The 23,833-nt window shown below is 40.3% G+C and overlaps 1 protein-coding gene across 1 annotated transcript; it reads left to right on the top strand.

Moving 5' to 3' along the window:
* The first annotated feature begins 20 nt into the window (after positions 1 to 20).
* Positions 21 to 22,098, top strand: LOC133772832 (lysine-rich coiled-coil protein 1-like). Its single transcript, XM_062209820.1, has 4 exons — positions 21 to 155; positions 14,968 to 15,073; positions 18,536 to 18,706; positions 20,694 to 22,098. The coding sequence occupies exon 4, from the start codon at positions 20,716 to 20,718 to the stop codon at positions 21,493 to 21,495; it is 780 nt and encodes a 259-aa protein (XP_062065804.1). The 5' UTR covers positions 21 to 155; positions 14,968 to 15,073; positions 18,536 to 18,706; positions 20,694 to 20,715; the 3' UTR covers positions 21,496 to 22,098.
* The last annotated feature ends 1,735 nt before the right edge of the window (positions 22,099 to 23,833 follow it).

Raw genomic sequence — 23,833 nt, 5'->3', positions numbered from 1 at the left:
CTCCTCCTCCCACCCCGCCTGTTCAGCGGCGGAGGCGGCGGCGGCGGCAGCGGTTGTTTCTGCCTCTCCGCCACCTCCACCGCGGCCTATCCGCCCGGCGGCGTTGGCGGGGAGGGGGACAGTAGTTGTAGACGCCCGCCCCTGCCTCAGAGAAGGTGAGTTCCCGCCCCGGCGGCGGGGGCAGCCCGGTCTTCAGCCCCTCAACTCCCGCGGCCCAGGAGAGGCCCTGCGCGCTCCGCACGCTGGGCGCGCCCCGAGTGTGCGAAATGGCCGACCGGGGGCGCGACCGGAGTCCCTCCGCACCCCTCAGCACCCGCCGCCCCGGCCAGGGCCCCCGGGCCCCCAGCTGGAGTGTGGAGGGCAAAAGGGGACGCCTCGGCGTGCCGAGGGAGCCGAGGTCAGAGTGGGAGCCGAGGCGGCCAGGCAGGGCAAGGGAAGAGCGGGGTGACGAGCGAATTCCAAATCGAGGGACCAGAGGGGGGAGAAAAAAACAAGCCGAGGGGCGACAGCTCCGTTTGGAAACGCAGCATCCTGGAAAGCCCAGGCTTCGACGTAGGATGTTCAGGGAGAAGTGAAGTGAGGGCTTAGGGAGAGGTGGAGGCAGAGTGGGGCCCTGGCGGAGAGAGAGGGGAAGGAGAGGAGGCAAGAGGTCTTGAGGTTTGCTCTTGGTGAGAACATGGCCCCGTAAGGCTGTAGTGTCTGTGAGTTAAAAGCCCATCTTGACAGCGGCCTGAGCCTTCGTACTTGTCTACTAGAGTCGAAGGTAAACAGGAATTTGAGCGCTGAAACCATTTGATTCCTAAAGTACTGAACAGCAGGGGGGAAAGCTGGGCTCCCTGGCCATCTGACTGTGCGGGTGAAAACGGGGATGAGGGAGTCTGGAAGGGTGGGGGAAGGGAGGTGAGAAGTGACAAAGGGTTTGTCATTGGAAGTGCAAGTAGGCCAGCCGGGTCTGCTGACCGGGGATTACCGGAGTTAGGATCCTCCGCCCAAGGCGACCTGGAGCTGAGCCTGGCCTTCCTGATGACACTGCAGAGGAAGGGCTTTTGGATCCTTGGGAAACACTGCAGAGTTGCAAGAGACACACACACATCCCAAAGGGACAGAGAAGGACTCTACAGCCATGAGCACTTTCTAGTGAATGCTTTTAAAAGGGAAGTGGGGGGTTTGTCATCCGGTGTTGGCTAGAACACGCTGTAAATTTTTTCCAAACAGGAAATCAAAAGGAAGCTTGTCCCAGGGGCCTGGCCTTAGGCTACTAGAGGCTACATTAAATTTTGGTCAGGTGTCATTTTCCAAGAGTTTGGAGGGATTTTTACACGTCTCAACACGTTTCCCATACACAAAAATCTATTTCTCGACCATCTCAAATCTAAGAGACTTTGGAGTTCCTGCAAATGTGATAGACCCAAATAGCCTGCTTATTGCAAACTCTGAGACAAAGCTTTAAAGCACTTTGGAAAATATTTTAGATGGTAGTACTTCGATCCCACAGCAGAAGATCTCTGTGAAAATCTCAGCCATATCCAGTTTCATCATTTTAAGTATTTGCTGTTTGCCTTATGCTGGAGTTTGGCTCCAGAGTGAAAGATAGTGGAAACCAGAATGTTGTAGAATAGTTTAATTACTATATAAAATCTCATGAAAATAATTGCTTTTTCATGATGCTCTGTGGCCTATTTCATTGCCTTTTACTCATTTCACTTAGGATGAATGGCAAATGGTTAAACACAAATTTCTTAATACATTTTTGGGAGCATTTTTATTCCATTCACTGAAAATGGAAATTTAGAAATTCATTGCAAACATTAGGTCTGTAAGTTAACCTTTGGAAGTTTAATTTGGTGTCTGAAGGTAGTAAATCTAGTATCATTGTTCCAAGACAAGGGATAAAATCTGAATTTTTTAGTTTTTATATCAAACTTCCTGCTTGTCACCAACAAGTAAGCCTGAGCATTTTATAGGTGTCAAGACTATACAATATATTTGGCTCCCATGGCCAGGTCACAGGATGATGAGGAAACAACTTCCTAAACCACTTTTTGCTGGACTCCATTTGATTTTTTTCAATGACTTTGATTATGTGCAAAAGTCTTTAAAAGCTGTCTTAGCACTATTCCTTATACTATTTCAGGGTGGTAAAGCGAGAATGCTGGAGGAGGAGTCTAATAATAGGTTGTAGTACTAGTTCCTTTACCAGTTAAAGGATCCTAAGTCCCAAACTCTCTGGACTGGACTGGACTTCTGTGAAATGGGGAAATTGGAGTAGGCCAGTGATTCTCAACAAAGGGTGATTTTGCCCCCACAGGACTTTAGGCAGTTATCTGGAGACATGTTTTAGTTGTAACCACTGGGCAAAAAATGGACATGGTGAGTGAGCACAGGTGCTGCTGGCATCTACTTAGTACCTGCCACAGATTTTGCCAACAAAATTCACAACAGCCCCTCCAGACATACACACAGGAGGAATTATCCTACCCAAAATTTCAGTAGTGGTGAGCTTGAGAAATGCGGTGCTAACCAAACTGTGAGGCCCTGTATAGCTTTAAAGTTGTAAACTGAATCACAGTTTGGTATTCTATTGCAGGGCTGTGTACTGGGACAGTAATTCATGAGACATAAGAAACCTTGACCTGTACTCAGATAGCATTCAGAGTAATAACCTTCAATTAAGGTTGAAACAGTTCAGTAGGATTTGAAAAACAAAAAATTTTACCTTAAAAATTACCTCCTCGCTTTGTTTCAGGAACAATTCATTTAACTTCTACTTGATAAGTGGTTAATCTGATGTTACACTATTCCACACTGTTAACACTCTAAGTTACAAGGAGCCTTAAATAATTGTCAACTATGATAATGGATAAAGAAAGCAGGGAAAAAATTTTACTTGCCACTTAGTATCTTTTTTTTTTTCTTAAAGATTTTGTTGGGGGATTCTTACAAAAAAATGTCATGCTTCCAGTTCTTACAGCTTCATTCTCACTTTGAAAATCCTGATAAGACCATTAAAACAGAGTTGAAACACATCTGCTAATCTATTTTCACTTGTGGCTATAGCATCTTTATAAGGAACACCTCTGTAATGGGCCTCATGATGAGTAAATGTCAGGAGCAGGAAAGATTAAAAAATTGGCAAGCAGAGAAAGTATAGAAGGTATAAGGTTACAAAAATGAAATTGAGGAACTCAATCACAGATATGCAAAATTAACATGTGACCAAACTTGTGTGAAAAATACACATACTTAGAGTTTATGGTCATAGTGTCATAGGATTTTCCAGGACACTTTGTAATTCAGTAAAGTCTCAAACAATTTTGACAGTTATAAAAAGTTGCATTAAGTAGTGATATTTCAGAATGATCATAGTAAAAGCAAAACTGAAAAATTCTTAGCTACCTCTTCTAAAGAAAAAAAATTAAATCGAGTCAGTTTTAGAGTAAAAAACATTTCTGGCTTCTTACTGAATCCTTAAACTGTTTACATAGAAATTGCCTTAAAATATTCTCCCTTGCTCCCATGATGTTAAGCAGAGATTCAAGTCAAATGACAAAATCTAGCTGATAACCCTTCAGAAAACATTCATTGTACTCCCTCTAAGTATTCAGTATTAAGGATATACATGTGAATTAAGCTAGCCCTTTTAAAGGGCTCAATATTTCTTAGTGAAATAAAAGAGCAAGGAAGATAAAAATTGAGTTTTAAATACGGATTAGACTTTTAAAATAACAGTGTAAATAGATGGCTGTACCCATGATGTTTTTGCTACAGGCACATCAGAGCATATTATGTTGTAAATCTAATGTTGGCATCTATGAAGAATGGGGAGGAAAATGTCCAGAGAAACATTAATGGTTTTATTTGTTAATTGCAGATCTGCTGCGCTTATTGTCAATATGTGAAAATACTAAGCATTTAAGACGATTAAGGATTGCTTCCATAATTAGCCACATAAATATTAGAGTGTGAACATTGATTTTTATTCCCCTTCTGACCTAATCACACTTACTGACTAAAGGGAATGGCATGCATTGATGACTTTCTGGTGTAGGAGGTCTGCCTTGAGTCCTGGTGAAACTACCCAAGCATGATCCCTGAGCCAGGTAGCCATAGAGTACATACACTTGTTGACATTCAAAGGCCATGGTAAACCCTTAGTTATTTTTGTGGTGATTATATTAGTCTGAAATAGCTAGAACATGTAAATGCTAAGTCAGATAACAATCTCATTTCCTGAAAGGACAAGGCTAGTGGCTCACATTATAGCTAAGAGTATTCATGATGCTCACTGATACAGGCCTCCATTTCTAGCACAATTAAGATCCCTGAAAATGCCTTAAATAGGTTTTGACCGTCAGAGGAAAAGAATAAAAGATCATGCTTTGGCAGAGATAACAATCAGCCATCTAGTCACCTAAAACTGAATGCTGTCCTTTGCTTAGTCTCCTAAACTTAAAAGTTTCAAAAATTCTAAAACCCATTCTCATGACTTGAATTCAAATCCTTGAATAGTACATTCAGACAAGGCGGGGGGGGGGGGGGGGGAGGTATACAGAATGGAAAGACAATACTGTCTTGATTTGCAGATGTTACCAACATTTATGTAGAAAACCCTAAAGAATCTAGGGAAAGGCTACTAGAAACAGTTCAGCAAGGTTGTAAAACAGAAGGACAATAAGCAATTAGAAATTGAGTTTTAAAAAATATTTTGAAAACAAAATTCTTTTGGACACTGTTAACAAAATACACTGAATACTAACACTGCTGAAAGAAGATGTAAAATGGAGAGAGAAAATATTTCCTAAAACTCCTTAGTAAATTAGATTGAAAAATATAGGGCCGTGTTATTTGTTGTTTTAGAAGGGAAGAATTGAGCTACTTATACCTAAAACATCAAATTAACATTCTAATTTGGCTCAATATTTTTTCTTCAAAGATCAAGTGAGGATATTTAATAAAAATTTTAAAATTTAGGCTGTGTTGTTTAAATGCCACATCACAAGACAAATCAATGTGCTGTGCATGTTATGACAGAGAATGTACTGCAAAGCTTGAAAGTTCTGTAAACTTTTCACTCAACTTCAGTTGATTTATTTAATTTTCATAATTGCTTTTATTACATCTGTAATAAAAGACCAACTTGTATAGAGCTGTTGAATAACAACTAACATAATTCTATTTCTCTGAAATGGAACTTTCTGTAGTCTTGTTCAGCTATAGAAAAAACTTAGCATGCAGTGCAAATAGGAGCATCAAATTTTTAGAATTTTGCTAGATTTCTAAAACTTAGTATCTTTAAAAAATAAAACTAGTCCAGATAAGTCTCAAAGCAAACTCTTAGGGCCTAATACCAGCCTGTAAGTAGCTAGTAAAATAGTTGGGATCCATTGGTGTTTCTGTTGGTGACTCTGTTTTTAGATATTGAAGCATAACAAATTAGCAGACATTAACATGGGAGATAAACTGGGTTCTTCAACAACTAGGTTCCAGATCAATAAGGGTCAGATCCACCTTTCAACTTTGATGGGAACAGTACCTCTAAATCATGATTTAGCTTGAAAGTCAAAGAATCATGTACTCAAGTCAGGCGCTTCTGCCCTATTACCAATAACTTTCTGACTTCCTGTAATTAAAAAATCGTTGGGAGAACACCTCATATGTCAGTTACTCAAATGAAATCCTGAGTGACAACACAAATAGTTGACCCATACTGCATTTACTATGTGCCATGACCTCTTATTTAAAAAAAAAAAAAAAATGTGAACGTTACCAAGAGAAAGGGAGAGACAGAGACACAGATCTTCCATCTGCAAGTTCACTCCCCAAATGAAAACAATGGTGGAGGTCTGGTCAGGCTGAAGCTAGGAGCCTGGAACTCCACCTGGGTCTCTTGTTGGGGTACTGGAGCCCAGATACTTGGCGCCATCTTGCACTGCTTTCCCAGGAGCATTAGCTGGGAGCCAAATCTAAAGTTGAACAGCCAAAACTCAAACCAGCACTCATGGGATACCGGCAGGAAAGTGGTAGCTTAACCCTCTGCCACAATGCTGAATCCCCAGGAACTCTTCTAAGTGCCTTGTATATGTTAATTTCTCTAAGGAACATACAGTAATTTGAAGCATATGTAATACCTCTATTTTAAAGATGAGAAACCTGAGGCATAGAGTGGCTGAGAAACTTGACCAAGGTTACATAGCTGACAAATTGCAGGAGTCCAGAGTCCCTAGAGTCCCTATGTCTGACTCCAAGAAGCAATGAGTTAAGTAATATGACAGGTGATAGTTCTGCATATGTGATTTGGCCTTTATTTGGTGGATGGATGATTTCTCTGGAAACAAGTCCCAACACTTATAAATCAGTTTAACAAATTAAGGTAGAATTACCACTTTTGAGGGTTTTTTAAGCTCCTTTTTATACATTTTATTGAAGTATACTTACAATAAACTCCACATACTTAAAGTGGATGATTCAATGAGTTTATTACACATAAATGCTCCCATGTAACCACCAGCCTAAGCAAAATGTCAGATACTTCCATCAGTTCCAGTTTCCTCATGCCTCTTTGTGATCAACCTTTCCCTTCGCCTCTGTTCTCAGGCAACCACTGATCTGCTGAAACTGTAGATTAATATGCATGTAAATGAATTTACTCAAGAGGTCTTTAAAAGGTTACTGGAAAATTTATGTTTTGAAAAAAATGGGCATGGGTTTCAAAATTTTCTGCACCAAAATAATATTCCATTTTCCTCATAACTTTTTGAAGTCCCTGGTGTAGTAGATACTTGCTGGTGTCTGTTACTCAGCATGATTTTGAGATTCATCTGTGTGTTGCCATTTTGTTCCTTTGTATTGCTGAATAATTCTGTGGTAGGGATGTACCACAAGCTATGGTTTGACTGTGGTTTAACCCTCCCAAATTCATGAAAGAATTTAACCCTCAAGTCTTAGGTTAGTGGTATTAAGAAAGTGGAAACTTCATTCAACTAAGATGTTTAGAAGGAGGGGCTTTGGAAAGTGATTTGGTTAGGTCATGGATCATTAGGGTGGAGCCCTATGACTGAATCCTGGTGGCTTTATAAGGAGAAGGAGAGAGACCACTTTCTCAGACATACAAATTCATGCCATGATGTGATGTGGCCAGGTGGGACGGCTCTCAGCAAATCCTGTATCATGCTGTTTGAATTTTGAACTTCCTGAACTGTGGGCCTAAATAAACCTCTTCATTATAAAATAGCCTGCCTCAGGTATTTCATTAAAGGAATGGAAAAGCTGACCACATTTTGCTTATTCATCTCCCATCAATAGAAAATAAGGCTTAAGTTTTTAGCTATGACAAAACTGCTTCAGAAAGTTTGTGGGGAAATGGAATTAAAAGATGTGCATTTTCCACAAACATTTTGCCCTCATTCTTTTCTGAAGTGTTTGCTCAAATTTTTCACCATTTTAAATTGAATTTATTTTATAATTGAGTCATAAATGTTCTTTATATAGTCTAGCTCTCAGTCCTTAGAATATTTTCTGCTACTCTGTGCTGAATGGAGAGATAGTGTAAAGCCTTGAGAAATGGATTCCAGAAAGTAGAATCAAAAGTTTTACATCCTGTCTTAATAGTTAATAACTGATTCTGGAGTCAGACTGCCTCCCTGTCACTTACTAACAGCCGCCCTGGATATATTCCTTAACCTATGCTTCAGTTGCCTCTTCTATATAATAGATAACAATAATATGCAGCCCATAGCATTCTTATGATGATAAAACTAGTTCTTATGTATGAGTGTTTAAAACAGTACCTATTACATAGTAAGGGCAATACTGTGTAGGTCTTATAGAATAGATTATTAATAATGTGATACTTTGAAATAAACTTCAAAAGGTGATATAAATTTTCTAAAAGCACAGGTCATGCTATACCTTAGTTCCTTTTATGAAAGAGATCACAGCAAGGTTCTGGGACCCTATTCTTTAGGTTCCCTGAAGTTTCTGAGATGTTCAGCAATGTGCCAGGAAGGTACTTAAAACTTAAGTGGCAGATTTTATGCAAAGGTGAATGACTTTTTATACCAAACAGAAATTTTAATAGACTCCAAAAAGTTGATGAATTTTTAAGGTAAATTATGAAACCTGAAATATATATATATACACATATATATATGTATATATATAGTGTGTGTGTGTGTGTGTGTGAGAGAGAGAGAGAGAGAGCGAGCAAGCGAGCGCTGGCCTCTTTAGGTTGTACCTTCAAGACCTGGTTGTAAAAGTTCATTTATGCCTGCCTGTAGATTGCTTTGGTCAAAGTGTGTGAGATTCAGAACCATTGCTGGAATGGTTTCAGTTTAGGAGGGCATTTCACATGTCTTTCAAAAAACAAAGTAGGAAAATAAGACTTTACAGTGGTAGAAGTAGATTTGAATAATCAGACCCATTAGGAAAGTAGTGGGGAACGTTATAGAACATGGTGTTTGAAGAGATGTTGGGAGTGATTTTGGAATAAGCTTAGATCTGCACAAATTGTTACTTTCTTTCTTAATGTACAGATAGATTGCTAATTAATGGACAAATCATAGACACAGGAACAGTGAATTCTTTGCAGCCTGCCATAGGTATTGCCCATGTCCTGTTTAAAGTTTTCACCATTGACTTGAATGAAGACATAGATTGAATACATAAAACTATGTGTGAGAGACATAGTAAATGTTGAAGAATGAAAGAATTTGATTCCTCTTTAAAGGTTTATTTATTACATTTACTTGAGAGGCAGAGCAACAGAGACAGACCTTCCATCTGCTGGTTTACTCCCCAAATGGCTGGAATAGCAAGGACTGGGCCAGGCTGAAGCCAGGAGCCCAGAACTCCATCTGGGATTTCCATCTGGGTGGTAGGAACCTAAGCACTTGGGGCATCAACTGCTGCCTCCCTAGCACACTAGCAGGAAGCTGGAATGGAAGCACAGGAACCAGAACTGGAACAGCACTCTGATACGGATGTAGACATGCCAGATGGCAGATTAACCCACTGTACCACAACATCTACCCAAGAATTCGAGTTTTAAAAGATCCTCACATTTGGGAATGGTGAACTGTTAACAAGAGAAGGTATTAATCCCTGCACTTAGAAGTCTCTTATCAGTATCATGGTAGAAGATAGCCAGTATGGGGGGAGAGATGCTACTTCCCGGTCTTAACAATTATAAATAGAAACCAGTAATATGACCCCCATTAAAAAATGTTAATGCTAAATAAACTGGTGGGTAAATCAGGGTAAGTGATCATTTCACTGTACTCCACAATAATCACAGCCTATGTTTTTCAAATTATATAATGCTACAACCTTTGTAATGAGTAAATAGTAATCACTATACAAATGGGATAGAATTAACATCAAATTTTTCTAAGGGAAACTTTCTACAAGCACCAAGCCCTTGTTTTTGAGGGTTCCTGTTGCCCACAATGTGTACTGAGTGACACATACTTAGTTAATTCAAATGCTCAACTATTATAATTGGAAAGAATTCCAGAGTACACAGAACATGTAAAAGTTATTTAAGCTAGTTGCATGTACAGGAATTGAATATATCAAGGAATGGGAGAAGAAAGGACATGATTTTAAGAATTTGATAGAATCTTAGTTTATTCCAAAACAAAATTCTCTCTTTTTGAACACTCTGCTTCTCCATTCCACTCCCTTCTTCCCTCCCTCTGGGAAATAACAACAGCAAAAATAACTTCTTTGTCTTCATTACTTCCACTGACAAGGACAGCTTTACTTGGGATCATAGTTTAGGATTACCTGTGTTTCCTCTGTCCTCCTCCTACCTGCTCTCTTCCCAGTTATCATAGATACCACTTTCGAATGTCTCTCTCCCCTCTCCCCTCTGTTTATTTGAAAGAATTCCAGAGATGGATACAAAGAGAGAGATTTTCCATCCACTCGTCTCTTCAGAACTCCCACGTGGGTGGCAGGGTCCCAAACAGTTGGGCTGTCTTCTGTGCTTTCCCCAGGTGCATTAGCAGGGAGCTGGATCAGAAGTGGAGGAGCACGGACATGAACCAGTGCCCACATGGGATGCCAGCATCACAGGCAGTGGCTGTACCTGCTACGCCACAATGCTGGCCCCACTCTTGCTGTTTCTACTGCCACTCTTGATGCAGGCCAGTAATCCACCTATAATAGCTTGCAAACAGTTCCCCCATTTTGAGTCTCTTTGTCTTCTTAACTGCAACATTAATTCCAAGTGCCTCAGTATGACTTACTGTGATTGGCCCCACTCTACCTTTGGCACTGTCCTTAGTTACTCTGACATACATCTTGTCTTATCTAAAGTAGAAGTGGCATTTCTAATGCCCTTCCCTCTCCAGAATAATCTTTCTTCCCTCCTTTTTTTATTTTTTTCTCTAAGTTTTACCTCTCTAGATAGGCAATTCAGAATCTGGTTTTCTCCTCAAAGCTTTTCCTATGCCTTCCCATAACCCTCAGCAAAAAGACAGCATCCAATATGGGTGCCGTTCAAGTCCTGGCTGCCCCACTTCATATCCAGTTCCCTGCTAATGTGCCTGGAAAAGCAACAGAAGATGGCCCAAGTGCTTGGGCCCCTGCACCCACATAAGAGACCCAGAAGAAGCTCCTGACTCCTGGATTCAGTCTGGCCCAGCCCTGGTCATTGTGGCCATTTGGGGAGTGAACTAGTGGTTGGAAGATCAATCTGTCTCTCCTCTCTCTGTACTTCTGCCTTTCAAATCATTAAAAAAAAAATCTAACTCTAGCAAATGACACATGTGGCAAAGTATTTTAATTTCTTTAAATCCCGATATCATAATCTTCAAAATGTGGGAAATTCCACTTATCTTTTATAGAGGTAAAAGATGATTAGTCTATACATTTGTTTGCATAGACTAAATAAATGCTCATGTCTATTCCCTCACCTTTCCCATAGTACCTGTAGACAAAATTCAGTAAATAGTGATGAAGTTTAATAGCATAAAGGCCTGGAGAACTTGAAGCAGGTATTATTACAGGATTGAAAAATGAAGGGATAGCTGAAAAAACATAAAACCTGAGTAGATAAGACTTGTTAGAAAGATGACTGGGAGCTTGGGAAAAAATAAAGAGCCTGCTGGATGAAGGAATTCATGGTAACCCCAAGTTTCTTACCTTAGTTTACAGCATTGCCTTTTAGAAGTGGGAAGTCTGGTAATAAGAGCTGAACAGGGAGAGAAATTATTTTTCTGTTTTAAACTGTCCTCAGTAAACTTTATACTAAGTTCTGGTTGTCACCAAAAGATAGTATCTGTTCTTATTAAAGACTTGTAGGGGGCCGGTGCCATGGCACAGTAGGTGAATCCTCCACCTGCGGCACCGGCATCCTTTATGGGCACTGGTGCTAGTCCCGGCTGCTCCTCTTCCAATCCAGCTCTCTGCTATGGCCTGGGAAAGCAGTGGAAGATGGCCCAATTGGGCCCTTGCAACCATGTGGGAGACCTGGAAGAAGCTCCTGGCTTTGGATTGGCGCAACTGCAGCCGTTGTGGCTATTTGGAGAGTGAACCAGCAGATGGAAGACCTTTCTCTTTGTCTCTCCCTCTCTCACTGTCTAACTCTACCTCTCAAATAAAATCTTAAAAAAAAAAAAAAAGACTTGCAATAAGTCAATATATTTTCACCATGGTCAGTTTGCATACATTAATCCTGAATCAAAGGTTGTTCCTTTTTACCTTGCTGAGACTTTAGAGTCCAATATAATTATATGTTTTAAACAATTCAAATTTTTTGAGATACTATATATGACATTTTAAATTATCCATCAAGGTTTTTTTTGTTGTTTTTTAAGATTTATTGATTTGAAAGAGTTACAGAAAGAGGTAGAACAGAGAGATGTCTTCTATCTGCTGGTTTGCTCCCCCAGATGGCCGCAATGGCTGGATCTGTGCCGATGGGAAGCCAGGAGTCCGGAGCTTCTTCCGGGTCTCCCACGTGGGTGCAGGGGCCCAAGGACTTGGGCCATCTTCTACTGCTTTCCCAGGCCAAAGCAGAGAGCTGGATTGGAAGAGGAGCAGCCGGTACTAGAAGGGGCGCCCATATCCATCAAGTTTTTTTTTAAAATATTTATTTATTTATTTATTTGAAAGAAAGAGAGGTCTTCCATTTGCTGTTTCACACCCCAGATGGCCACAATAGATGGGGCTGGGCTAGGCCGAAGCCAGGAACCCAGAGCTGCTTCTGGGTCTCCCACATGGATGCAGGGGCCCAAGCACTTGGGCCATCCTCTGCTGCTTTCTCAGGTGCATTAGCAAGGAGCTGGATTGGAAGCTGAACAGCTAGGACACAAACCAATGCCCATACCTATGCTGACATTACAGGTGATGGCTTAACCTGCAATGGCGCAACTCGTTCTTTCCAGAATGTTTCTTGTATGCAGTTATTAGCTTGAGCACATAATATATTTAAGCAAACCTTTTTAATCTTTAACATATATTTATGGAGGGTTTTTTTTTTTTTTTTTTTTTTTTTTTTTTGACAGGCAGAGTGGACAGTGAGAGAGAGAGAGACAGAGAGAAAGGTCTTCCTTTGCCATTGGTTCACCCTCCAATGGCCACCGCGGCTGGCGTGCTGCGGCCGGCGCACCACGCTGATCCGAAGGCAGGAGCCAGGTGCTTCTGGTCTCCCATGGGGTGCAGGGCCCAAGTACTTGGGCCATCCTCCACTGCACCCGGGCCACAGCAGAGAGCTGGCCTGGAAGAGGGGCAACCGGGACAGAATCTGGTGCCCTGACCGGGACTAGAACCCGGTGTGCCGGCACTGCAGGCGGAGGATTAGCCTGTTGAGCCACGGCGCCAGCCTTTATGGAGTTTTTAATTACAAAGTCATACTTTTTGCAAAAGTTAATAATTTAGACATGTACACAGAGTGGAATGTTGCATGTTCTCCCCTCCTCTATTACTTTCCTCTTATTTCCCATTTCGTAATTCCCATTAGGTTTAGTAAATATCGTTTCCAGTTGTTTCACTGTAGGTATCTAGCTAACAAACATCATCAGGCTGTCAGCCATACTTCATGAATCAGTACAATTACACTGCATCAAGGTATGCTAATCACTTCAAGGATACAGGCAGTGGAGGTATCCAGTACATGAAAGGGGGCTTCTCAGACCATGACTTCCCACAATAGATGTGTATCTCTGACCCAGAATAATAGATAAAGTTTCTAAATGAGCTTCCCAGAGTCATTTCACACAGTGGGAGAGTGAATTATCTCCATATAAAACCTAAAGAGTTAAAGAGGTTATGTGACATTTGTTCAGGGAGCTGTGCCTCACAGTTTGGGTTTATTTACTATCAGTAATCCTTAGCAGGGCCATCTTGCTAAGTGCATGTTAGAGAGAACGTTCTCTTCCTCATAATAAGTATCATCAGAGTCTACTCAGAGGTCTGGATTCCACCTGCCTTCTTTCCACGCCACTTCTCCAGCAAAAGGAAGTGAATGACCTTAGGCCAGCTGCATTAACTCCTTCTTGGTAGAAATACAAATGTATTTAACTTTCAGCTGTGTATATTGGAGTGTTTCTACTAAAATTGGTTTTTATGATCGATAGATCAATGGATAGAAAAATAGAATTCTACATCATTTTTCCCCTTAACATATGGATATTTCTTCATTACACGTGTTTCCAATTCATTCATTTTATCGTCAACATAGGAAGAACAATTTTGATATCACATTATAAATTCTATCTTAGCCCGTTTTGTGCTGCTGTTACCAGAATTTAACTGAGTAATTTATGAAGGAAAGAAATTTTTTCTAACCATTCTGGAGGCTGTGAAGTCTAATATCAAGGTGTTAGCATCTGGTGGAGGCCTTCTTGCTATGTCATCCCATAGCAAGGGAAGGTGAGAGGGTGAGAAAGGGGAAGAGCGCACATGCACACATGCACCCACGAGATCAAACTCCAAACCTCAAGACCTTGTATAATTGGCTTTCATCCATTCCTGGGGATGCAGTTCTTGTGACCAAACACTTGACTCCAGCTCCCAACAGTATTCATTGGGGGTTAAGTTTATAACACATGCCTTTTGGGGGGTATATTCAAACCATAGCAGTATCTTATTTTTACACTGGTTGACTATAAAATAAATTTCACCTATTAGGAGCTTTAAATTATGTGTAGACCTCAAATGTAAATGTAGCAGTTTTGCATAAGTTATTCTGATGAGAAAAACTTAAATGGATATAGATGGCTTTGAGCCTTATTTAATGAAAATTCCTGTAGGCACGTCTGTCCCACTTGTGGGAAAAAGTTGTCTACCACAGGCAAACATTGTTTATGGTTCCTCCATGTGGTTCTTAGATGATATTAGCAGTTACCCCTTGATATATTTGCAGGGAATTGATTCCAGGACCTCCCCTCAATGGATACCACACTCCACAGATGCTCAAGTCCCTTATATAAAATGGCATGGTAGTATTTTGCATATAAGCTACACACATCTCACATACTTACTTTAAAATAGTTCATATGATGTAAGGTACTATGTAAGTAGTTATTAAACTATATTGTCCAGCGAATAATGATAAGACACAGAAGACCGGCAGTAACTCAAGCAAGTGACTATCTTAAAATAGACTACATTTCTTGAGATGGTTTGCTTTATATAAAATACAAAAGGCCAAGGCTGGGTTTCTCAATCCAGCCTTTCAATATTGGTGCCCCAGCTTATTTCCATTGAGGCCAAGTGAATTTCCTTCATAATGATATTTTTTGGACCTAGTCAGCATATTACCATGTTAAACATGTATTAAGTCTCTAACATTTTCATTTTTAAATTTCCATGCTAGTGAGCAAAAACTCAGAGTAGTCTTGAAAGCAGTTAGGAGATAAAGATTTGAAATAGTACTTGAAATGATATTACTAGTTGAAGATTGAGATTACACTCAGTGTCTAATAAGATACTCTGTCTGACCTCCATTTGTTTCATTCACAGATCCACATTGAACGGATGAAGAGAGAGCTTGTTACAGATACTTTCTGTAAAAGGCATCTATACAGTAGTGCCACAGTTTGAATAATAAAGTATTTCACTCTAAGAGGTAGGTAGAAAATAAAGGGAATGTGTCTTACAGAAGCTTTTGAAATATAGCAGGCAAACTTTTCATGATTTTGTTTAATCCTTACGAGAACCTTGTGAAAGAGAAGATATTATTCTTTTTAAAGAAAAAAAAGCAGAGTTACAGAGAGGGAGAGGTAATGAGAGAGAAAGTCTTCTGTCCTTTGGTTCACTCCCCAGATGGCTGCAACGGCTGGAGCTGGACCAGTCTGCAGCCAGGAGCCAGGAGCTTCTTCCGCGTCTCCCACATGGGTACAGGGGCCTAAGGACTTGGGCCATCTTCTACTGCTTTCCCAGGCCATAGCAGAGAACTGGATTGAAAGTGGAGCAGCCAGGACTCAAATCAGTGCCCATATAGGATGCCGGCATTATAGATGACAGCTTTACCTGCTGTGCCACAGCGCCAGCCCCAGTATTGTCTTTTTGATTGATGGGGAAATTTGCTCAGAGAGGGGAAACAACTTGCTGACTTATTTTAGGGAATTAGGATTTAAATCTAGGAGTCCCTAGTGTGAGTTCATTTTCTTTTCCTCACATTATTTTGTCTTCCACTTTATCTAGAAAGCCACCATATCATTAGCTCTCGTAGTAAGTGCAAGGAGAAAATTATAAAGCTTGAGCAGGAAACTATTAACATAAATTAAGAGATGTTAGACCCTCCAGAAGCTTCCTTTATAGGATTTGAAGGTCATAAAAACAATATGTAGCAATCTTACCCTTAAAAGGCTTTTATTGAGGTACAGAATTATAGGATGCTAGAGCTAGAAATAAAATGTCTAGTGGTCTTCCATATTTAGTTTGTAGATGAAGAAGCAGATCCAGAAGGGTTACCATTCTTCTTAGCTAGTCCTGGACATATCTTAGCCTATGAATGAGGTCTGATTTCCTATCCAGTGTTCTGTACTTACATATGTGTGACTTCTTGTTCTTTACCATCTTTCCCCTGTAATGGTCCCCTAGAGAAAGAATAATCTTTTATATACTAGTACTAGTATATACCGCATTACCATAGTCTCTTCCCACTCTGTTCTTTTCATGCTCATAGACATGGCTGAGTTTTTAGATCTCTTAAGTACTAGATATATTTACTTATAAGAAACATAAAGCCAGGGCTAGCATTGTGTTGCAGCAGGTTAAGCCACTGCCTGTGACTCTGGCATCCCATGAGTGTCCATTCAAGTCCTAGCTGCTCCATTTCTGATCTAGCTCCCCACTAAAGTGCTGGGGAAAGCATGGCTCAAGTACATGGGTCCCTGACACCCACGTAGGAGCCCAGATGGAGTTCTGTGTTCTAGTTCGGCCTGGCCCAGCTCTGGACTTTGCAGCCATTTGGGGAGTGGACCAGCAGATGGAAGATACCTCCCTTCCCCTTCCCTTTCTTTAACTGCCTTTCAAATAAACAAAATATAAATATCTTAGAAACATAAGGTCAACTATGCTATTTTGCAGAACTCATCCAGCTAGTTTCCCTTATTATCTTACCAGAAACTGCATTTTTAGTTCATATATAGTTGAGTTGACTGTACAATAATTAACAGTTATGTCTTGACCTTGGATTAAGAGAACTTGAATTCAAATCTTAGCTCCACAATTAATTGCTGGACAAGTTACTTATTTCTCTGAGTATGTATAACCTGCAGGATGGTAGTAGTAATCTCTATCTTGCCGTGGTAGAATTAAGTGAAATCAAATATGTGAGTGTGTCTTGTCTATTCTCACTCCTCTGAACCCAAAGATCTAAAGTTCATGAAAAGAGATAATCAGAAGGTTTTATAATAACCTGAACTGAAATATTAAAAATAACTTTTGACTATAAGTAATAATAAATATAGGAAATGCTTTTATATATGATACAAGAAAATAATAGTCATTTATAATTGTGCTCAAAAGGCAATATTTCTGTTTTCCCTGTATTACATTTTAGTTACTTTTAGGTGGTCAGCTTTATAACTTTTACTCAGGTTATTTTCTGTTAGGCTTCAACTATAGTTCATTCCTTCTCTCACAGAAAGTTTAGAGGTAGGCAAGGGGAGGCTGCTATGATAGCTCCACAATGTTAGGTGAGAGGGCTCTGTTGTCTTCCATCTGTTTGCTCTGTGGCACTGGCTTCATTCCTCATGTTCCATGATGATTGAACTCCAACCATAGCATCTTCATTCCAGCAACAGAAGGGAGGAACCTCTTGGAGTCCTACACAGCACTTCAGCTTACCTCTTATTGACCAGAAGTTATTCATACAGCCACATCTTGCTTTAAGAATGGCTGGAAGGGGCCAGCACTGTGGCATAGTGAGCTAAGCCTCTTGAAGCATTACATCCCATATGAGCACTGGTTCAAGTCCCAGCTGCTCTTCTTCCAATCCAGCTCTCTGCTATGGCCTGGAAAAGCAGTGGAAGATGGCCCAAGTCCATGGGCCCCTGCACCCACGTGGGAGATCTGGAAAAAGCTCCTGGCTTCAGATCAGCCCAGCTCTAACTGTTGCAGCCAATTGGGGAGTGAACCAGAGGATGGAAGACCTTTTTCTCTGTCTCTCCCTCTCTGTCTGTAACTCTGTCTCAAATAAATAAATAAAATATTTTTAAAAAGAGAAATATGGAATAATATTAAAGGACAAAACAGACTAGGAAATGAACATCAGTAAAAAATGAGATAAAAAGATTAATTTTTTAAAAAAAGAAAAAGCTAGAAAATGTAGTCATTTAGCTAAGTACATTGCCTAAGGTTTGGTACTAAGGAAGAAAGAAAAGTATGTTGGGAAGCAACTGGTAGTTTCTGTTACAAACAGGAACCTAAAAATTGTTGTAAAATCATTTCTACTGGAGTTGATACTTTGCTTTGAAATACAAACTCTTGGGGCCAGCACCGTGGCGCAGTATGTTAATCCTCCACCAGCGGCGCCAACATTCCATGTGGGCGCCAGATTTAGTCTAGCTCTCTGCTGTGGCCCGGGAGTGCAGTAGAAGATGGCCCAAGTCCTTGGGCCCTGCACCCAATGGGAGACCAGGAGAAGCACCTGGCTCCTGGCTTCAGATGGACACAACTCCGGCTATTGCGGTCATTTGGGGAGTGAACCAACAGAAGGAAGAACTTTCTGTCTCCCTCTCACTGCCTGTAACTCTACATCTCAAATAAGTAAAAAATAAAATAATAATAATAAAAAAGAAAGTCAAACTCTTGGTTCAGATCAAATATTACTCATGAGTGTTACTGTCACATTTAGAGATAAAAATATGAGATAACTTATTCAATAAACACAATGTTATTTACCTTTCCAGAGTTAAAAGCATGCTCAAGAAGTTAGGCGTTATTTTCACATTTTTAAAAGCAAAATAATAAAATGAGGATGAATTTTATGAATTTTTAAAATGGCCTCATAACCCAATGATGGTATAATTACAACCTTTGAGTTATTTAATCTTTATAACAAGATTGTGCTTGGTTTCAGGTGAATAGGAGTGAAATATTGGACAAAAGTAGATTTTATGTCTGCATCATGGTTGTTAGCTCTCTGGTGTTGTACAGTTTCACTGTTTGCAGAAAGTTCATGCTGAAAAACGAAAGCAATTAATGGATGAATATGATCAGATTTCTCTACCAAGTTCTCAGCCTGCTAAGGGTAAGACTCTTTCACTTCTTTGTTCATATCGATGCCATCTGTGGTCTTTAAGGACTAGCTTCTTCCACTTAGCATAATGTCTTCAAGGTTCATCCATGTTGTACTGTGTATCAGTACTTCATTTTACGTTGAATAATATTCCATTGTATGAACATCTCAAATTTTGTTTATTTATCAGTTGGTGGCCATTTGAGTTGTTTCTGCTTTTTTAGCTTTTATGAATGGTACTGCTGTGAACATTTTTGTACAAGTTCTTGTGTGAATATAAACTTTAAGTTCTCTTGGGTATATATGTAGAGATGGAATTGCTGCGTCATATAGTAACTCTAGGCGTAACATTCTCAGAAACTGTCAAGTTGTTTTAGAAAGTTGCTATACCATTTTACATTCCTACCAGTAACATATGAAAGTCCCAGTTGTTCTGCATTCTAACCAACACTGCTACTGTCATTCTCTTTAATTTCATTTTAGTGAGTAAGTTTTAATTTACATTTACTTGATGACCAGTGACTTTAAATTCTTTTCATATGCTTTATTAGCCATTGGTACATATCCTTTTCTGAAATATCTGTTAAAATATTTTGTACATATTTAATCGTCTTTGTTATTTATATATATATACTTTTAAAGATTTATTTATTTGAAAGGCAGAGTTACAGAGAGGCAGAGAGAGAGAGAAAGAGAGAGAGAGAGAGAGGGAGGTCTTCCATCCACTGGTTCACTCCCAAAATGGCCGCAACGGCTGGAGCTGGACCATTCTGCAGCTGGGACTAAAACTGGTGCCCATATGGGATGCCGGCACTGCAGGCAGCAGCTTGACCTGCTACGCCACAGCACCCGACCTCTGTTTTATCTTTATCATTAATCTAATCAAGATTTTTATTCAAGTTAAATAGGAACTTAAGTTTTCTAATTCATCAGATTAGACTTCATTTATACTTTATTTTTACAAATTCCATGAAAAACTAGCTGACCATTAGTGCTATGTCAGGCTTTTATTTCTGTTACAGGGAAGAAATGTTTCACTTCTAAATGAATTATGCTGCCTCCCAATTTGAGGAGTTAGAATATATCACCCAAAGCATCTAGGGCATTATACCTCACTAAGTACATCTTCTGCTATAATTGTACTTATGTGGGATTCAAGGCAGGAAAAGAAAAGAAATCAGGAATAGTGTTGCCCCTCCCCCACAAAAAAGAATCAAACAAGCAAACAAAAAATCTCTACTTTATCTACTTTGGTATCTCTACATCAGTCCTATCCCTTTTTAGTGTTACCCTCCATTTTCTGCCTTCACCCCCTTGCGGGCACTTTAGGAAGAACAAACCAGCAGGCATTCTAGAATGCTTGTCTCACCAATCAGAAGTAATGGAATGAAATCCAAACCCTTAACAGAGGGTACAGAACTCGGTTCCCTCGTCTTCCTCATACTCTATACCCAAGAATAGCTTTCATCTCATAGCTGACTTTCTAATTCCTACCATCCCCAGACCATTTTACAAACATCTTTTTATTGTTTAAGCCTTATAGTACTCTAGTCAGGTGAGTATGTATATTTTGTTTTGTTTTTGTAAACTGAAGATTTTAAAGATCAAATTACTTTCCTGTGATTGTTACATATCTTAGAAAACAATATATAGGAACTGATTAATCAGAACTTTAGAAACCATCTGAACATTCACATCAGGCCACCTGCCACGAGTGTGTGATTCTTACCCCTACATGTCTTAAATTTTTAGCCTTACAACAGCATCTGATAGGTCAATTCCTTTCTACCCTCTTCCAAGAAGCATTAAGTTGCGAGTAGCCTGGGAGATGTGTGATCCAGATGGTATTTTTTGATGTACAATGTCATGATATTTGACTTACATATCAAATTGTTTTAATTTATTTTGGCTTCTTTATTTTTTGAAGTTCTTTTCAAGAGCAAAGGCACTATTCAGAACGAAATAATCTACTAAGGATTTTCTCCCATCTTCTCTGCAGAAAATCCCTTTTTGTCAGGCTAATGAAGCATTCAAAGAAGACATATGACTCTTTTCAAGATGAACTTGAAGATTATATTAAAGTACAGAAAGCCAGAGGCTTAGAACCGAAGACTTGTTTCAGAAAGATGAGAGAGGACTATTTGGAAACCTGTAGGTACAAAGAAGAGATGGATTCCAGACCCAGGTACAGGATGTTTGATCAAAGACTCCCACCTGAAACCATCCAGACCTACCCAGGATCATGCAGTATTTCACAAAGCATGGAAAACCGGTTACCTCAGTGGTTACCAGCTCACAACAGCAGGCTGAGAATAGACTCTCTGAGCTACTGCCAGTACACCAGGGACTATTTCTCACAAAAGCCAGTACCCCTGAACCTTAGTCAGCAAGAATACAATTATGGCTCATACAGTGTAGAGCCTGGAGGTTACAAGCACTTCTCCTCAGGAAACAGTACCAGAGCCCATCAAGCCGGTCATACACAGATCCATCAGATGAGGACAAGGTGCCCCGAGGAAGGCGGAGAAAGACCAGAGGAGGGGCGGCCCAAGCATAAGAGGAAAAGAAGTTGTGAGGAAATGAATGTAGACAAACATAAGAGCATCCCCCCAAATAAGACAGAGATAGAAACAGAAACTGTACAGGTCAGTCCAGCAAAATGTAAGAACCGAAAGGAGAAAAAGAGCCGAAATATAGCCTCTAAGAAAGAGGAACGTAAGCGTAGAAAAGAGAAAAAGGAACAAGGCAAAGAAAAGACAGAGGAGGAAATGCTTTGGGACCAGTCCATCCTTGGATTTTGAAGCTGTTCAGTTGGTCCTCCTGAGGTTAAGTTGAAAAAAAAATAGCTGAGGGGCTTGGTTTTATGACGTTCATGTTTGAATCACTTTTCTTATGTGAACGGGTACTTTTAACTTCTAACAAAACCCAAGCGAACAGGAAGGATTTAGTACACATGCTTTCCAACAGAGAAATGACTTTTCCTCGTTTTCTAAAAGCGTTTTCCATTTTTCTTAACATACAATGTAACTTCCCTTTATGAGAGTGGCTCTGCTGTTATTCATCCAAATGCTATGATGGTGGAATTATTTTCCCTTGGGAGATCAATTTATTTCAAGTTGGAGGATTAATAGGCTTTGCAGAATCTATTTCTTGATTGGATTTGTTTTGTTTTTGAGTTGGGTATCTTTCTGTCCATTGGTTTTCTCTATAAAAGCAATTTAGGTTATTCTTCCTTTGTTAGATCTACCTTGCAGCGTATTTTCTAGGTTGGAAAGTGGAAAATAAAATGCATTATAATAATAGTAAGTTTAGGTTACATATAGTATTAAAAGTTTCAAAGAGTCTTTCTACAAAATCGGTTTATATTCTGGAAAGGTTTATAATAAAGACTTCTAATTTCTGCATATTGTTGTTCTGTGTCAGTGATCTGTGTGGGCCTTGAGGTACAGCGAGATAAACCACCACTTGGGATGCCTGCATCCTATGTTAGAGTCCCTGGTTTAAGTCGTGTCTACTCTGCTTCCAATCCAGCTCCCTGCAAAAGCACCTGGGAGGCAGCAAACCATGCCTCACGTGCTTGGGAACCTGCCACCCACATGAGAGACACAGATTAAGCTCTGTGCACCTGGCTTCAGCCTAGTCCAGCACTGGCTGTTGTGAACATTTGAGGAGTGACCCAGAAGATGGAAAATCTCTGTGTCTCTAACTTTCAAATGCATGAAAATATGTTTAAAAACTAAAATTAAAAAACAATGCTCTGTTCCCAAGCAACAGTGATTTCCTTTTGGTAAGGAAGAGCAATGATGGCGTTTTGTACTTCAGAGTCAAGATCTTTTGAGTAAGTCATGCTTTAACATTGTAAAAATTCCTATCTACTATACCAGGCTTGTTCAACTTTGAACCCAGTTTTGAGGGTAGAGATCTATAACTAACCACAGTTTTGTTTTGTTTTTTCAAGTAGTTGAAACTGAAAGAATTTATAAGAAATAAGAGGCCATTAGATGATTCTGCCTTTGGGAGTGGATGTTGTAAGTGCAGCAGGTAAAGCTGGCACTTGGGTTACCCACATCCCACATTAGAGTGTCACTAGAAGTTCCTGCTGCTTGGCTTCCAGTCCAGCTCCCTGCTAATGCACCTGGGAAGAGTGAATGATGGTTCAAGTATATGAATTCCTGCCACCCACATGGTACATCCCATGGAGTTCCTGGCTCCTGGCTTCAGCCTGGCCCAGCCTCAACTGCTACGGGCATTTGGAGAAGAATCTGCAGATGAAAAATTTCTGTATCATTCTGCCTTTCAAATAAATAAATCTCTTTGAGAAACTAATTCAATTTTGACAATACTCAAGAATATTTGGCAAGATACCAAGGTATAGCACTGACTATTCCAGCCATTTGGGAAATAAATCAACAGATGGAAGGTGTCCCTGTGTGTTTGTGTTTGTGTTTATGTCATTCTGCCTTTCAAATCTTAAAAGGTTGTTTTATCTTGGTAACACCATAAGAATATTCAAGGGGACAGTACTATGGCATAGAAGATTAAGCCTCCGCCTGCAGTGCTGGCATCCCTTGTGGGCACCAGTTCAAGACCCATCTGCTCTACTTCCAATCCAGCTCCCTGCTAAGGCACCTCGGAAAGCAGTGGGAAATGGTTCAAGTGCTTGGGACCCTGCATCCACAAGGGAGACCCAGAAGAAGCTCCTTGCTCCTGGCCCACAAAATAATTTGGTCTGGCCCTGCCAAGACAACCACAAGCAGGATTCAAAGCTCAATAATTATCTATAGAAGCCTAATTTTTTTTTTTTTTTTGACAGGCAGAATTAGAGACAGAGCAAGGTCTTCCTTTTCCGTTGGTTCACCCCACAATGGCCGCTATGGCTGGCGTGCTGCGCCAATCAGGAGCCACGAGCTTCCTCCTGGTCTCCCATGCAGGAGCGGGGCCCAAGCACTTGGGCCATCCTCCACTGCCTTCCCGGGCCACAGCAGAGAGCTGGACTGGAAGAGAAGCAACTGGGACAGAATCTGGCGCCCCAATCGGGACTAGAACCCAGGGTGCCAGCGCCGCAGGCAGAGGATTAGCCAAGTGCGCCACGGCGCCAGCCAATAGAAGCCTAATTTTTAAGTTGGTAGTTTTGTGTGG

This window comes from Lepus europaeus, chromosome 13 (assembly GCF_033115175.1).
Source record: "Lepus europaeus isolate LE1 chromosome 13, mLepTim1.pri, whole genome shotgun sequence".
In the NCBI taxonomy this organism is placed as follows: domain Eukaryota; kingdom Metazoa; phylum Chordata; class Mammalia; order Lagomorpha; family Leporidae; genus Lepus; species Lepus europaeus.
The sequence above is the reverse complement of the archived record's forward strand: the minus strand, read 5'-3'. Positions and strand labels throughout refer to the sequence as shown.